Source organism: Lineus longissimus, chromosome 5 (genome assembly GCF_910592395.1).
Source record: "Lineus longissimus chromosome 5, tnLinLong1.2, whole genome shotgun sequence".
NCBI classification, from domain to species: Eukaryota; Metazoa; Nemertea; class Pilidiophora; order Heteronemertea; family Lineidae; genus Lineus; species Lineus longissimus.
In genome coordinates, this window is record NC_088312.1 from 907,471 (window position 1) to 923,176 (window position 15,706).

General features: G+C 41.7%; 2 protein-coding genes across 2 annotated transcripts; one reads left to right on the forward strand and one right to left on the reverse strand.

Moving 5' to 3' along the window:
* Positions 1 to 703: 703 nt before the first annotated feature.
* Positions 704 to 1,577, reverse strand: LOC135487692 (trafficking regulator of GLUT4 1-like). Its single transcript, XM_064771734.1, has 2 exons — positions 1,485 to 1,577; positions 704 to 1,129 (listed from the first exon to the last, which is right to left on the reverse strand). Exons 1-2 carry the CDS (start codon positions 1,575 to 1,577, stop codon positions 704 to 706), a joined length of 519 nt encoding a protein of 172 aa, XP_064627804.1.
* A 4,566-nt stretch (positions 1,578 to 6,143) lies between these two features.
* On the forward strand, positions 6,144 to 10,651 carry LOC135487421 (uncharacterized). Its single transcript, XM_064771057.1, has 6 exons — positions 6,144 to 6,268; positions 7,354 to 7,463; positions 7,723 to 7,796; positions 9,112 to 9,367; positions 9,667 to 9,708; positions 10,124 to 10,651. The coding sequence occupies exons 3-6, from the start codon at positions 7,735 to 7,737 to the stop codon at positions 10,292 to 10,294; spliced, it is 531 nt and encodes a 176-aa protein (XP_064627127.1). The 5' UTR covers positions 6,144 to 6,268; positions 7,354 to 7,463; positions 7,723 to 7,734; the 3' UTR covers positions 10,295 to 10,651.
* Positions 10,652 to 15,706: the final 5,055 nt, after the last annotated feature.

Here is a 15,706-nt window from a genome sequence, read left to right on the forward strand (position 1 = left end):
AGGACTTTCACAGTTTCTAACCACATGCAATAGCAGAATCATCCGAAAGTCGTCCCAACTCAGTGAAAATTTTTAGAAATTTTTTAAAAACCATACATTTATTTCAACTGCTTCAGTAATGTAACACGAACCGCTCATCTCCTACAAAGAGTAGGCCCAATTGCCGCCAAAATGATACTAAATTAGGGCCTACGATGAAATTATTCGATACAACAACATAATTTCTCAAGTCATTATATATAGGCCTATCCAAATCAAAATTGCTGCACTATCAACATTCACCGTTCCGTCGCATGCAAATACCGTAGCATGCAAAGTATATATCAAAATCAAACGAACCTAAAGGGCCATTATTTTCCACACAAGAGCACCCCGGGGTGCATGTAATAAGGTGTAGACTTTTTGCCGGATATGTTAGAATTTCTTCGGGGATACGATAATGCATTTAGTTACATTGAGAAAGCACAATATCGTGGTATTGGTGATCTGAGATTTGCCACGAATCACGTCGATGCGATGCGAGGGTATCAGCACCGATGATGTGATCCCTGAATACTGAAAAACTAATCAAACCCTGTCTCTATTAATAGTCAGCGAAATGTTCATCTTGATATAAACAGAACGGCCAGTCAAAATCGTCCTTGCAAAGTTTTATACGCACTTGCTAACCATTGTCAAAGGGTTGATAAGAACACCAGTCACCCTAACCATAATAAGTCGTAGCGGTGGAGGCCAATACCGTGAAAAAGATGATTGGGACGATGATGATGATGAGTACACCGATGACCAACGAAGCAATGTTGAGACCAAGGGCTGCTTGCCCCTTCTGCCGGGCTTCATCCATGTTTCCCTCATCCGCATCCTTTTCCGACAGAGCCGACAGGATGATCGCGATGATGCCAAACACCCAGTTGCAGAATAGACACATCACGATGGAGAATGCAAGATAGGATGATGGTCTAAGAGGACCCGACTGCACAATGACCATACCAATTCCGCCTGGCTGGCCATACCCGGGTTGTCCTCCATAGGCTGGCTGGCCGTACCCGGGCTGTCCAGGCTGGCCTCCATACCCCTGTTGCGGAGGAGGGTTCCCTTTCGGAGGGTACGCTGCATCTGATGGGTTAACCTGAAAATACATGTAGAACAATTTAGTATCAAGATTGCAGTACATTAATGGCACTAATTCTAAGATTTGCACCCGAACTTTGAAAAACATCCTCGCAAACATTTCGGAAGAGTCTCAGTGAACGTGTATATACGTCTAACTTTTGCATTGGTGGAGCGATAGCAGTCTCGTGGCTCAATCGTCTAATTCTGGTCAGTATTATATCTGGCGGCGAAATATTTACTGCAGCCAATCAGTCAACGCAAAGAACTGTCGCAATTATATAATTGTAGGCAACTTCCTGGACAGCAGTGCGTTATATTAGTCTATCGCGTCTGGTCTAGCTAATAACCAACTCTCCGAGCGGGTTACTCACGGAAGGCCGCGCAGCGGAGGGGCGAGGAGGCTTCGTTGATTTACCCGAGGCGAGCCATACATTTTCAGTGCATACAGCGGATGCACTGTCCATACCGAGCGCTCTGGTATTCCTGATTATTCACTTGGCCCGAGGTTACCCATCTTTGTGAAAAACACGTGACCGGACACCGGAAGCCGACCCCCCAAATCTTGATACGTAATTTACATATAAAGTAGGCCTGGCTTTACGCCATTGACATCATCAGCGAGTCACATTCCTATGCACTGACCAACTAGAACGAATCTCTAACAAAAGAAAATTTTATTGAAAGAAAATTATCTTATGAATGTATTATCAGGTCTTTATACATATAGATGATGTCGACAGGGAAGTAAACAACGCAGACGAACCTTGTGTTGGTGACATTTCGTGCGGTAGCCGTTAGTGCTAACTATCTGCTTGGGGTAAACAAATCGTTCTTGAATACAGAAGGTATATGGTATAGTGATGGACACCATGGTTTCATTGAGTGATATCAACAAATCCTTGAAAAGGCCGATGTTTACTTATACTATCCCCATTTGAGCGAAAGCGAAAAACTGAAGGGTCAGTGCAGAAGCACTCGTAGTTGCCGAATCTACGAAATAACAATTCAACCATCCATCATCGCCGTGAATATATAACACTGTTATATATTCACGGCGATGTTATGATACTGATAACACTGACTTCAGTAAAAAAAGTGATTTCACTGACTTCAGTAGTATCATAACTGCTTTAATTCTGAGCCCTTCAATTCAAGTTACAGAAATGTCTCCGACTGTCGAAAGATTTCACATGCATGGTGTCGCCGGAAATCATACTCCTTCACATTAGATGACCAGCAGTTTTAGGAATTCTAAATACCAAACGGGCCATCCTTGGTTGTCTCATCAAAAATACTCAGGTAGTACAAAACCAGTGTCAGTCGGGGGGTTTTGGTATAAATTTGTGGTCTTTACCAAGCGATCCCCGTTTGACGAGTTGTCGCCAAGACGGTTAGTTCGTGTAAGTATTCGAGGTATCAATTTAATGTTTCGAAATCATTCTAAAAGGGCTCATGATGAATACTTGCCTTCAATTGATCATTGGTTGTAACACAGGGCTGCCACCAAAACGAGGTTAACAATAACATCATGCGCATGCATGCTACAAAGTCCGTTTAGAAAACTACACCATCCATGCTTCAGACAAAGTCCAGACATAAGATATCAGGATGTCGAAAAGCAATTCAAAGAGATATGGATGAACTAAAAGGAGATGAGATTAAGGGTCATGTTTTAATGAGGTCAAATAGAGGTTTGAGTTGAACCGCGCTATACCAGGTGAATGTTCTTCGTATTTTCAATTATCCCAAAGCACCTGTTACTACGCTTGTAAGGACAGTTAAGACAATAACAGGAACCAGTATTATCAAGAGTACCACCAACACAATCGAAGCGATATTCAGTCCAAGCGCTACTCTGCCCTTGTTTCTTGCTTCCTCCATATCGCCCTGATCTGCGGCCTTCCGCGATAGGACGGACATAACGATGGCGATAATGCCAAACAGTGGACACCAGCAGCACACCAGGTTGATGATGGAGAAAACGAGGTAGTCTTGTGGTCTCACTTCACCCTGCTGAATGATGACCATGCCTTGCGGCGCCACCTGCAAACGATGAGAACAGGCGTAAGACTATGCACTCTCATAAATATTCTGTAAACCTTAATATGGATTTTCGGCAAACACAAATATGCACCCGCAGAGGTTTTCAGCGAACTGAAAACCCCATTTAGGGTACTTCGCTTTACAAAAGAAAAGGCTTTTGGATGCATATTTGTGTGGGCCGAAAAGTCTCAAAAGGTTTCTCAGCAGTTCTAAAACCTTTATTTCTAAGAGTGCAGCAGTATATCTTTGAAATCAGAAATTGGAAATTGCCACAAAGCCGCTTTATACATATGGCGAAAAGTTACAGAGAATATAGTAAGCTTACTAATTACTATTTCTTTATAAAATTATGTGAGCTACTGCGAAAAAGAATCCCGAGTTAGTCCATTAGGCCGATCTACTGCGCCCGGAGTGTACTTCTACAGTACATTCAATATATAGCAGCGTGCACATACAGTATAGTATATACAAAATGCCGGCTGCAGCCATTTAAGATATACATGTACATGTAGTTTGTCACTAAAAGCGGCAGTTAGCGGGTTAGCTTCTACGTTTCGTCGTTAAGAAGTCGCCGGTTAGGGTATCTTCGCATAGTTTTGGTTACACTGGTCGTGGCAGTGGTTTTTTGTTTATATTCACTGCTCTGCTCTGTTCTTCTTGTTTTGTTATACTTGTCCGGATACTGATTAATTAAACGACGCATAAGCTGAAACAGCCTTGATAAAATTGACGAAATATTTACCTTGATGACTGCTGCTTTTGAAGTCATCAGAAATCATCTACATGTACCTTATACGAAATGACATCATATATTGTGAAAGACATCGTAAATATGTTGCCCGAGAAAGACAACATAGAACAAATAATGAGTCTTTTATATAGCGCAATTCAGTGACACTAGTTCTCGCTCAAAGCGCTTTGGGATATCATATTAGCACCCCGGTCTCCACAGAAATCAATCAGGGGTTTCAAGGAGCAACCACAAGGCGCTCACTTGAACTCGACCAGTAGGGGAACTAAGCAGTGACTCGGCTAGGAGTCGAACCCACGACCTCCTGATCATGAGGCCGACTCTCTTCCACTGCGCTACCGCTTCTAGAGAAGATTTCAGAAATGACCAGATAATTTCCTGGGCTGGGCGAGTTGTTAGGAAGCTAGCTCATAACATCATATCGACATATTGTTCATTTACATTGGGTGAAATGAATAAAGACTAGCAAATGCTTTTATCTAAAACTCCATGTACATTTACACTAGCCTTTCTGTACAAAATTGAAGTAAAAGCATTTGCTAGTCTTTATTCATATCACCCATTATGCCTACATTATGAGCACACATGCTTTCTAACAACCGGGCCATGACGATTATTCATGTTTTCAAAATTTAACAAGCGGAAACTTTTTGATAATGAATGCTCAGTCCCACACTGTACAATTTGGCTCTTGTTAGCTGGTTTCCCACCCAAGACTATACATTTGTATAATACTATGTACATATGTATTTTATGTCTAATCAAAGGGCATGTGTATAATAAACACTATAGGCCTAGTACCAAAACTACTTTTTTAGTTGCCACAATGCTACCGTGCTACCATGCTACCATGCTACAAGTGTGTTCAATACTAAATTCTCAATCTCGTAACAACTGCGCAGTGCCTCTTCAGCACCCGGCTTCAGCATATGACATTTGGGAAAAACACAAGTTGCTATGATATATCTATTCAGTGGCCGAAGAGCGAACTTCATCTCAGCTAAATGACGGACTGAAGGAACCTCATCACTTTTCTGCTGATTTCTTTATATATAATTGGACATTTTGGCAACGATGAGACAGACAAACTGGTGACTGGTGTCTTCATAGCATACCAAGGTTACGACGTGGCTGCTCCACGACAATAGTAGAATTGGTTTACCAACAACGAAAACAACAACATTCATGTGAAGTAGGCCTACAGATACCTGATTCTGCTGCTGCTGCATCTTTGCGAAGTTCTCTTCCCGCGCTAGTCAAATGTGTACTGAAAGAAAATCATTGCTATAATATGTTAATTTTTAGAAGAAGAACACTCACAGAGGGGCTTAGTTATTGGATAAAAAGGGATGTTGGGAGTGGAAACCAGAAAGTGAAACATTTCATTAACATAGACTTGAAGGAGCACATCACCCCATGATATTGTTGAAAGTACGAATTTATACATATATAATTATACATCTACATCGTATGCTCTAATTTCACCGTAAGACAGGCATTTCTGAATATCATGAAACTGGTGAAAGTACACATCCCATATTCAAAATGTTTTGTTTTGGATAGTGGGTTGTTTGTAACATAAGATTTCCAACGGCGATGGACCTAATGTTTTGGCTCAACATTAGTGGCGAAAGTTGATATTTTCAGTAAACCTTGTGGTGTAAATATCAAGACTAAACGTGATAAATTTCTCACCTGAATAAGACTTTGAATCACACAAGACGAAGCGCTGTCCTGAATAAGTCTAGGTACACTGAACCTTCGCCTTCGATACCCTGACGTTGACCGAGAGACGTTTCTATGAGAAACGTTGACATCGATCCAAAATCATATTGAATTCAGGTCAGAACTAGTCATGCATGGAGGAATATTGTGAGATAAAATGCATTCATCATTGACATTCGGCTTTTCTGTCATATATTTCTACGCGTATTGAACGCGTTATAGTTATATTTATATATGATATTCGCTGCCTAGGCCTACTTTATCTTTGACCATGATGACAAGCTACATGACATGTGACAGTATGAACAGATCGTACGGTTTCTTCTTGATTTGATTCAGTAAGAGTCTTTCAAATAAATTAGTATGGCCCGCTGCATATAAACAAAACTGGTGCTTATTTTTGGACCACCCGCTTGTGTTTCATATGTACCGAATGTCAACTGGCGTTACATCAATTGGCAGAGCAAACCGAGATGCAAGGACATGCGTCGTTGTGCGCTTATTTGCGCCCAAGCTATTTTAATAGGAAAGGCGTTGCGAAGTCGAGCTACAAACAGTAAAAAAGTGGCGTAGCATTAAGTATAGTGCGACGAAAGGCAGAAGTAGGCCAGGCCTACCTTGCATGATTTGTTTGACGTAAGTTTTTGAATCAGGTTTGCCATAATCACTTGTTCGTATGTCATAAGTTTTTATGTTCGAAGACAAATTCATTGCTATGATTTGGTAAAGAAATGTTAACGATAGTGGCTATATATTATTTATAAAGACATGTATTATGCACGGAAAACTGCGTAGCTTTTTTGTCGTCATGTTGTTCATTTTATATTTACCTGTGCCTAAGATACGATCATTCTATACATGGAACTTGGCCTATTTGGGACAGTCGTAATTCACATCTTCATAATAGATCATTATGCTTCAAATGCCAAATTCGTTCCATAAGCAGTCCATTTCAAATACCACGCCACAGAGTATTGGGGGACTGCTGACATCTTTTATCGAGAAATCTATACCTGATCAGCCATCAACGCAGGTCTTCTTTTCATACAAGAAGCTAAAACCGGCCAACTGACTGACGAGTGGTCCCTTGTACACCATTCGTCGTCGCCATTTTGAAAAATCAGTCATCAAAAAAGATTGTGACAAGTAAAGGTCCCTTGCGCAGGTGGCAGAGTGAATTTTTTAACATAGGGGTTACGCCTTCTATGGGCTCCGTCATTACAACAGCACGCCGCTGTCGTGACGTCTGGCACAATCAATGCGCAAGTATACTCTTTGACACCCTGTCCATTCACAACCAGAAGACAGTCACCCAAGTCAGGTATTGGCACCAGAAAAATCATCTGATTCAGTAAATCATTTCGCTGTTCTTTCGCACTTTTTACTATGTAATGAAAGAGGTTATATCGATCGCCCTCTGTCGTATTCTTCGGAAGCGATTTTTGGAAAAAAGCGACTGGGCCGGGGGAAATCGGACGACGTGAGTAAACAAAACTCATGAAACACATGAATTCACAGGCGATTTCCCGATAACAAATATAGCCTCGTCCAGATGTGTTAATATTGTAGCTAAAACTTGGAATGCATTGCCACTTGGTTTGAGTAAGCGCGGCGCCTTGTGAGGTTGATCCGTTCCTCGATTAAAAGAATCACTGTGCCGTGAAAATCATCATAAAGATATATATTATTTTATTTATAACATAATTTCTACTCGTCCTCAGGCAGACAGGAATAAGGCACGGTGAGAGTTGGTTGTCAAAATTAACCGCGACACAGATAGGCCTACCTGAGATTTCACCATTCCCAGACAGCACAGGTCGATCTACAGGAGGTGAGTCGTTATACCACACATAATTTTCTTCTTTTTTTTTAATTCTCGGACTCGGTCAACACCATGACGACATACTATTTTTGTTACTAATCGATATTCTGATTGTCAAAAGTACAAGTCAAATGGGAAAGGAGCAAAGATGCAAGCTTTTCAAAAATGGAGCATTTTAACATTTATATACTTCGAGTGTTGAACTCAACACCCCATCATGATAAGAAGTCTTCCTAAATCATGCCAATATTTCTCTTATCTTTTCCAGTAGGTAACCATCATGAACCAGCAACCATCTGGTCAGCAGACCGTGATCATCGTACAGCAGCCAGGCGTACCAAGGTGAGAATAGTTTTCTCAACGCGTCATAAGTAACATTCTGAACCATCCGAGTTACTCGGTCCGTTACCTCCCCTCGTATAGGTGTAAAGCTCTGTACACACTGACAACATTTTGGGAAACATGTTGGCCAACATGTTGTCCAGGTGCGATGTTATCGAAAATGTTGGCAGTGTGTACAGTTCGGAAACATTCGGTAACATGTTGGCCAAATGTTGCTCAAATGTTGTCGAAATAATACAAAATCAATTTTGTTGCCGAGATGCTAATGATGTTGTCGAGTTTTATCCAATCAGAAATAGGCCACAAATCACATGATCTACCTTAAGCCATGTGATGTAGTCAAAATGGCAGCCTCAAGCAAGGAATGGTTACTGAGTGAAGTTGAACAACTTATTGCAGTATGAGAAAGTTGTGCCTGTTTATGGGATGTAACATCCAGGGAATATAAAGACAAGAACAAAAAGAAAGCTGCTATTCTAGAAATAGCTACAAAATTTGCCCCATGCTTGTGTCTCATATAAATCCATGGTCTTGTCCACACTCTTTTCTCATCTTTACGTCTTCTTCGCCGTCTTTCAATCAGGATACGTAAAATTATGGCAGAGCCACCGACAATACATCTTCTTCTCTTGGAATCTTCCATTGTTTATGAATTTCCCTCAAAAATATTCCCTCAAAAATCCTCATTTCTCGGAAACATTCGACAACAAGTTGCCCAACATGTTGTCGAATGTTGTCATGTGTATACAGGGCAAAATTTTCGATAACATCGCACCTGGACAACATGTTGGCCAACATGTTTCCCAAAATGTTGTCAGTGTGTACAGAGCTTAACGGAGTCCGGCGGGTCGGCGGAGTCGAGCCAAGGCTGAGGGTCAAGATAAATAAGTAATGGGAACCATCCTACATATAACTATAAGTGGTGTCATTTTTTACACGCTCCTCAAGATTCTTGCAGTAGGCCTATACTCCAACACCACACCAACTGACCCTCTCAGTCATTGGGACACCTATAAGTCCGACATGTTCCTTTATCGTGAGTTTCCATCACAGTATAGTGAGAGTTGTTCTCCAGGGAGAATTGCTCTAAACTTCTAATGGTGCCAATTCAGGTTTCATCCGCACTTTAAATTTGACAGGTAGGCCGAAGACCTCAGTGTGATAAGTGTAGGCATGAATTGTTTTGTATATTTTCGGTGGACAATTCCTTGATTTGATGAATCATGTAACGTGTTTGTCATGGATACCTGAGGGTTGGTTGGATCCTTTGGATCCCTACCATAAGATTTGTGCTCACATTTGGATTCCATTCCAGATGCAGTCTGGACTACCAAACGAAGCAAACGTTGATCCCAGGGATTATCCTGGTCGTCCTGGCCGCGATCGAGCTTGGATGCTACATTTACGTTGGCGTCGTGACACTGGAATTCCATAGCATTATTGTCAATGCCTTCGTGTTTTACCTTATCACTGGCATCTTCGCGATCGTGGTGGCCGTGAAAAATATGTATGGGGTCAGCATCGCCGCACTGGTCTGGACCATCCTTTCTCTAATACTGACTGTTGTTTACGTAAGTATATCTTTTTTGAAGGTCGATGGACAGCCGTAGGCCTATCCACATCCACTATTGTACATGAATATCGGCGTTTGTGAGATTTTGAAAAACTCAGGATTTCAAAAAAATTTCAGGTATATAATTAAAATTTTGAGATGTCCTGCATGGATAGAATGTCCGGGGAACAAACTTTTGATTAATCCGTCGGAATCGTGACAATCGGGCCGGATCTTTTTTCTCCAGGGAATGACGCTGAAAATGGCACTCCTTATAATTCCTTGTTCTGTACGTCAACTGTATTTCTATAATTTCAGGTCATCCTCACAGCTTTGGATATCCTCGTTGCCATATACATTGTAAGTGTTTTGTGATAAAGCATACACAATGACGTCGAAATCATGCAATATGCAATGCGTTTTCTAGCAAACGCTTGATCATATAGTGATCTTGACCAGCAATGTTTTGAGGTCGCTTAATCACTCACCCAATGTGGATCTCTTGTGGATCTCGATAGTGGTGACGAAAACGCAGAGAGTCAGGATGCCGTGGGTCATAGTCAGAGGCTGCTACACAGCCATCATTGGGACGGAAAAATCATGATTTTCTTTCAGGATGGTGTGATTATTCTGTGCTATAGCACAGCGTCCCAATGACGGCGGAAATCAGTCTTCATTAAAACGTTACATATATTCCCAATTAAAAGCCTGGCGTTGTAACGTCACCAGATGAAGTTTTCAAACTTTGATGTATGTTTTCTTTTCTGATTTCCAGAACTTTCGACCAACAATAGAATACGATGCTGTCCAGTTCGTCTTCATCTTGATCGCTTTTGGCTGTATCATTGCGGTTATGGTTTTCACCAGCCAAGCCTTGTGCTGCAGAAAGGCAACCCCGGTCGCTCCAAGTGGCGGCTTTGTTATTGATCCACCGCCGAAGTATTGAAGAACTGGCCTCTTCGCCATCGGGGTGGTTGGTTGGGGTGGTTATTTCAACACCGACAGATACGAGTAGGCCTATCAACTTCAAGATTATAATATGAGATTTATGTATAAGCTGAAGCAAAAACTGTCCGAATGAATTACCTGATATGGCAGAGCTTTTCTGAAGGAAATCACCATTATTCCGTTTTCTCAATCAAAAGTGCCAAATTCTGTGTACCCGGCGTGCTCATTAGAAATGAGCCAATCGGGAGGCCATATCATATGTAGGTTACTGTATTTGCTTTTGGAAACACTGTTATATAATGCATATAGATGTGATAGACAATATTAAATTTTGTTCACTATTATGATTAAAATATATTTTTGTTTCCTTTCGATTCATTGGTGTCTCCTCATCGAAGAAGATGAGACTTGGTCCACGCAGGCAAGAAGCCCCTTCGGAAGCTCCCCTCTATAACTAAGTCTACAGTTTATTATTTCCAAGAAATGAATGAAACGCTCGACCATTTATGTTAGTGCGTCGATAAAAAGTGTTTCGTCGGTTCACTGCCTCCCTCCACGAGAGGAGATTTGTGCCGGTCTCGCCAAGACTCAGCTCAAAACGAGGCTAATACTTTTGTAATCCATCATGAAAACGGAACATTGTAACCAATGTGTTTTAGAATGTTCATCTGGTGCACCTGAGAGATTTCCCGCCTTCTCGGCCCCTTAGTAAACGTCCTCAGTGCCCCCAGCGTCACGGCGCCAGAAAGTCACGTGGGCACGCAACGCCTCGTTTCAGTTCGTGCAGTTACCCCGCCGATTTCATGACAGGAGGACTCGATACCTGTCCTGGCAGTATTTGGTAAGGTTTAGATTTCGTGCCGAGTTTTTAGTTCGGTGGCCGGTTTTGGGGACCTAGGCTAGGCCTAACAACAGCAATTCAGAAATTATAAACACTGACGGTGTCGGGGTGATGACACTGACAGTGACACTGACACTGGTGATAGGCTAGGCCCTATTTTCGATTCGATGTGATGATAGGCCTAGGCCTAGTCGCCAGAGATCTGGTCCAGCAAAAAAACAGGCAATTCTTCATCAACATAATCAAACCAATTCCCCTCCAGCCCTATCTATTGGACCATACTACTCAGTACTGCATGACTGAGTTGGCCTGCTGAGCTAGCTAATACATGTAATACAAGTGCAGTCATGCCACTGATGCACATCATGATAATCATCTTTTTTTTGACAATTTGTTAATTTTGACTTGGGTGATTCCACAGTCCCATCTTTGTGATCAAATGTTTGGTTCCAACATGTGATCCATAGATCTGGCTTTGGTTGTCACCTATAAAACCATCTAATATTCTCAAACTAAAGAAGCTGTCTCGGAGAAATCAACCAGACAGTCTAGGCTTTCCATGCAAGGGACATTACCAACCAGTGGACCTATTTAAAGGACAAAACCCATGCCTGTTTTATGAATGAAAGGAAGAGAAGTGCTGAGCATTTTCATCTTTGAACGTGTCACCTCACTAATGTACTGATGACTTCAGGGAGTTCCGAAATTATTGCATCTTGCATTTGATTTATATTCATGACTTGTCACAGAATGACAGATGGATTCCACTCCAGAATGGCAGGATTAGTGGTGATTCCACAGCCAAATCTTTTGTGGTCAAGTGTTTCTTGTCCGTCACGTGATCCAATAGATATGGCAGTGATATCCCTTAAATCGTAACATGAACAGTCTGTCCCAACATAACTTTAAAAACCAAGGCAACATTCACAGCACTTTCTCAGTTCTGCACCAAAGGCAGGCAGTAAAACAGCCTCGTGTGGACCAGCTTTACTGTATAGTTTGAAGTTTCCCATCACACTGCAGATGTAGTGTCGTGACTCCAAAGCTGAATCTTTTGTGAGCAAATGTTGTTCAAAAACATGTGATCCATTAGATATGGCTTTGAAATCACTTCATGACACGATCCTTTTGTCAGGCAAGGGATAGCTGAAATGAAAAGTCAGAAATGAGGGCCAGCCTACCCCACCATCGTACATGCATTTTGTCAGAAGAAAGCTGTTCATGATACAATCATGTAACTGGATCTCCTGTTTTTATGTCACAACCAATGAGACATAAAGACCAAACAGTCACACCCACCCAGCCTGTCTTTTCAATCATTTCTACAAATTCTCAATAACCTTAAAACAAATGGAGTGGTCTCACTTGTTTTAATGGTTGTCCTGTAGCCTAGATTGTTTCCATGGACCCGACTTAGTAGATGGAGAAGATCGACCATACAATTTTTCCAGCATTCCCAGGACACTGACAAAGAGGTGACTCCAAAGCCAAATCCTATGTGTTCATATGTTTCTCTAAATCATGTGATCCATTAGATATGGCTTTGAAGGCACTTTTCATTTCATCATTCACTTTCCAGTGAGGTATCCCAGCGATACAACTTGAGAAGGAGATGCAGTCAGAGTGGCACTTTTACCAGCCAAGCCCTAACCGTAGTTCCTAAAATCATTGATTTCTCGGTCCTTACAGTATGTCAGCGTTGATTCAGCAGTTGTTTTGGCAAAGACATGTTTTTTTGTAGTTTCTGAAACCTAGAGCGCTACTCAATAGGCGACTAACAAGAAACTACGCATTTATACTGTTGTTGCCGACGTATGTGTACACTGAACTTGGGATGTGCGTCGGCCCCGTGTTGAAATGCCGTCCAGTGCCAGTTGGTGCGTTTTTCGCTGATTTGTGCAAAATTCAACATATCTCAAAAGTTCAATGGTTGACCCTCGATTTTTTTTTATTTTTGTGTAGCGTAAGCAACTGTCTTTCATGGGAGAATGGTCTCTGTAAGAATTATTCAGGAAGAAATGTATAATATTTGGGGGTTTTCGTGATTGTCCGGCCCAATACTTGACTTGCCAAACTCAGCTCGACGCCGAACTGCAGCGCCACTCGCGGACAAAGATAAAACAACTCGACATTTTTTTCACCGGTTTTCTCGCTGCGCATGCGTACCAGCGTCATCTTTTGTTGATTTCCGCTGGTACGCATGCGCAGCGAGAAAACCGGTGAAAAAAATGTCGAGTTGTTCTATCTTTGTCCGCGAGTGGCGCTGCAGTTCGGCGTCGAGCTGAGTTTGGCAAGTCAAGTATTGGCAATAGGCCTATTGCCATTTGGGATGGTGAACATAGCTAGGAGCAAATGCGACGCTAATGATTTTTTTAAAGAAATAAAATGCCCGATTTAACATCCTGCAGAATCAGGGGAATCGCATTTTAAAATAGATCTTACGCCCTGTTAATGGGCCACGTCATGATCGCGTACATTTGGGAAAAACTCCCTGACGAGACCTTACATCAATCAGCTGTTACTGGTTGTTTGCCGAACTCTATGCATGTACGTATAAATGTACACCTAATTTAAAAGAGAACTAGTCTAGTCATGTTGGTTGTTTCCTGTGTTTTGATTCGCCGGATTTTCGTGACCTTGCCATTTTCATCCAATGAAATTGAACGATACATCAACCGCGCGAAAACAAGTGTGTATTTGGAACATGTGGGATTTTGACAGTCAACTTCAACTCCGATTCTCAATAGTAATTATATTCTTTCTTAATCTTTACTATATTTCACGATGTCTAGTTATAGCTGTGGCTCATCCGACGAGGAGTCGGATATCTATTCACTCAGCACTATGCTGTATGGAGACGATTCTTCAAATTCCGATGACGTCCATGGTGGCCTTGCCGAATCGGCGTGCAATGTTTGCGGAGCTGCACCCTCGGAATCGACGGCAATAGGTTTTGAAACGTCGTTCCTGGCGACAGGGACGTGTTTCTTCTTCTTTTCGTACTCAGATCCCACTCAAATGTGGAAAAAAATGTTGCAGGTAGGACCCAGTTTAGTTTCAAATCTGAATCGGAAAAATGACATTCGTCATTCGATCCCATCATCAGTCACTCGACCAGGCATGACCACGTGGCACGTCAACGAAGGAAGCCAACAACTTTGTTTGAATGAAGGCTCAGATTTTGCTGTTCATGTAATTTTGTATGGTTATATATATATAATTGAAAAATCTATTTTTCAAAATAAAAGTTAATTATTCTTAAAATAAATTTCAATGCTTGGAGTTGATTTTTTATCCGCACCCTCGCCTTGGTGGATATGTACAGAAAATGATATTTTGACGGACATTTTACCCTCAGAAAGTGGTAAAAAAGGGTCTGGAAAAATTTTGCCTGAAAAGGGTGGGAACCCTGTAGAAAAAGACAGTGTTGACTTGTTAGGACATAGGAGACAAGAACACCAGCAAACACCCCCATCGCTGTTCCGTTTAGATCTTCAATAAGAAATACTCCGTAGCAAATACAGTACTAGAACCTCCCTTAGCGGACACCTCTCTATTAAGGATACTAGTATTGGTCCATAATTGGGTGTTCCATTCAATTTGATCTCTTTAATCAGGACACCTCTCTATTCAGGACAGCACTTGTCAGTCCCGAGTTTGACCTTATAAGTTAAACCCGTTCTTCTGAAGAGGTGACTGCCAAGCCATACTTTTTGTGGTCATATGTTGTCTTAATCATGTGATCTTCAAAGTATGCGCTTTGTATGACACTTCACGACTTCCTTCCCAGCTGGCCCATCAAAGTTGTCCTTTTAAGCCCGTGTGTCCATGCCCAAATAATGATTCGAAAATTCTCAAGTCTGCTGTAGAGGTGACTGCCAAGCCAAACTTTGTGGTCATATGTTGTCTTAATCATGTGATCCTTAAAGTATGTGATCCATAGCGTTGGTCACAACCAATCGGAGAAGACCTCCAGCCAGTAAAATAGAATTGCTTTTTGCCCTCAATGTATTGAGACATTGTCACAACCAATCGGACAAGAGCAGAGCCGGGGCAAAGAGGTGAAACTGAGGTTTATATGCTGTCCAAAGTCATGTGAAAAATAGATACCATGACGTCGTACATGTCTCTGGTAATTGAAGCGTTGGTGGATATGTACAGAAAATGATATTTTGACGGACATTTTACCCTCAGAAAGTGGTAAAAAAGGGTCTGGAAAAATTTTTCCAAAAAAGGGTGGGAACCCTGTAGAAAAAGACAGTGTTGACTTGTTTGAACATAGGAGACAAGAACACCAGCAAACACCCCCATCACTGTTCCATTCAGATCTTCAATAAGAAATACTCCGTAGCAAATACAGTACTAGAACCTCCCTTAGCGGACACCTCTCTATTAAGGATACTAGTATTGGTCCATAATTGGGTGTTTCCATTCAATTTGATCTCTTTAATCAGGACACCTCTCTATTCAGGACAGCACTTGTCAGTCCCGAGTTTGACCTTATAAGTTAAACCCGTTCTTCTGAAGAGGTGACTGCCAAGCCATACTTTTTGTGGTCATATGTTGTCT

Excerpts from the sequence above, each read along its gene's own strand:
- LOC135487692 (XM_064771734.1), bottom strand. The coding sequence starts at position 1,577 with ATGGACAGTGCATCCGCTGTATGCACTGAAAATGTATGGCTCGCCTCG. Across the intron at positions 1,130-1,484 it reads CCTCCGCTGCGCGGCCTTCC|GTTAACCCATCAGATGCAGC; the intron begins GTGAGTAACCCG and ends ATGTATTTTCAG.
- LOC135487421 (XM_064771057.1), top strand. The coding sequence starts at position 7,735 with ATGAACCAGCAACCATCTGGTCAGCAGACCGTGATCATCGTACAGCAG. Across the intron at positions 7,797-9,111 it reads CAGCAGCCAGGCGTACCAAG|ATGCAGTCTGGACTACCAAA; the intron begins GTGAGAATAGTT and ends ATTCCATTCCAG. Across the intron at positions 9,368-9,666 it reads TAATACTGACTGTTGTTTAC|GTCATCCTCACAGCTTTGGA; the intron begins GTAAGTATATCT and ends CTATAATTTCAG.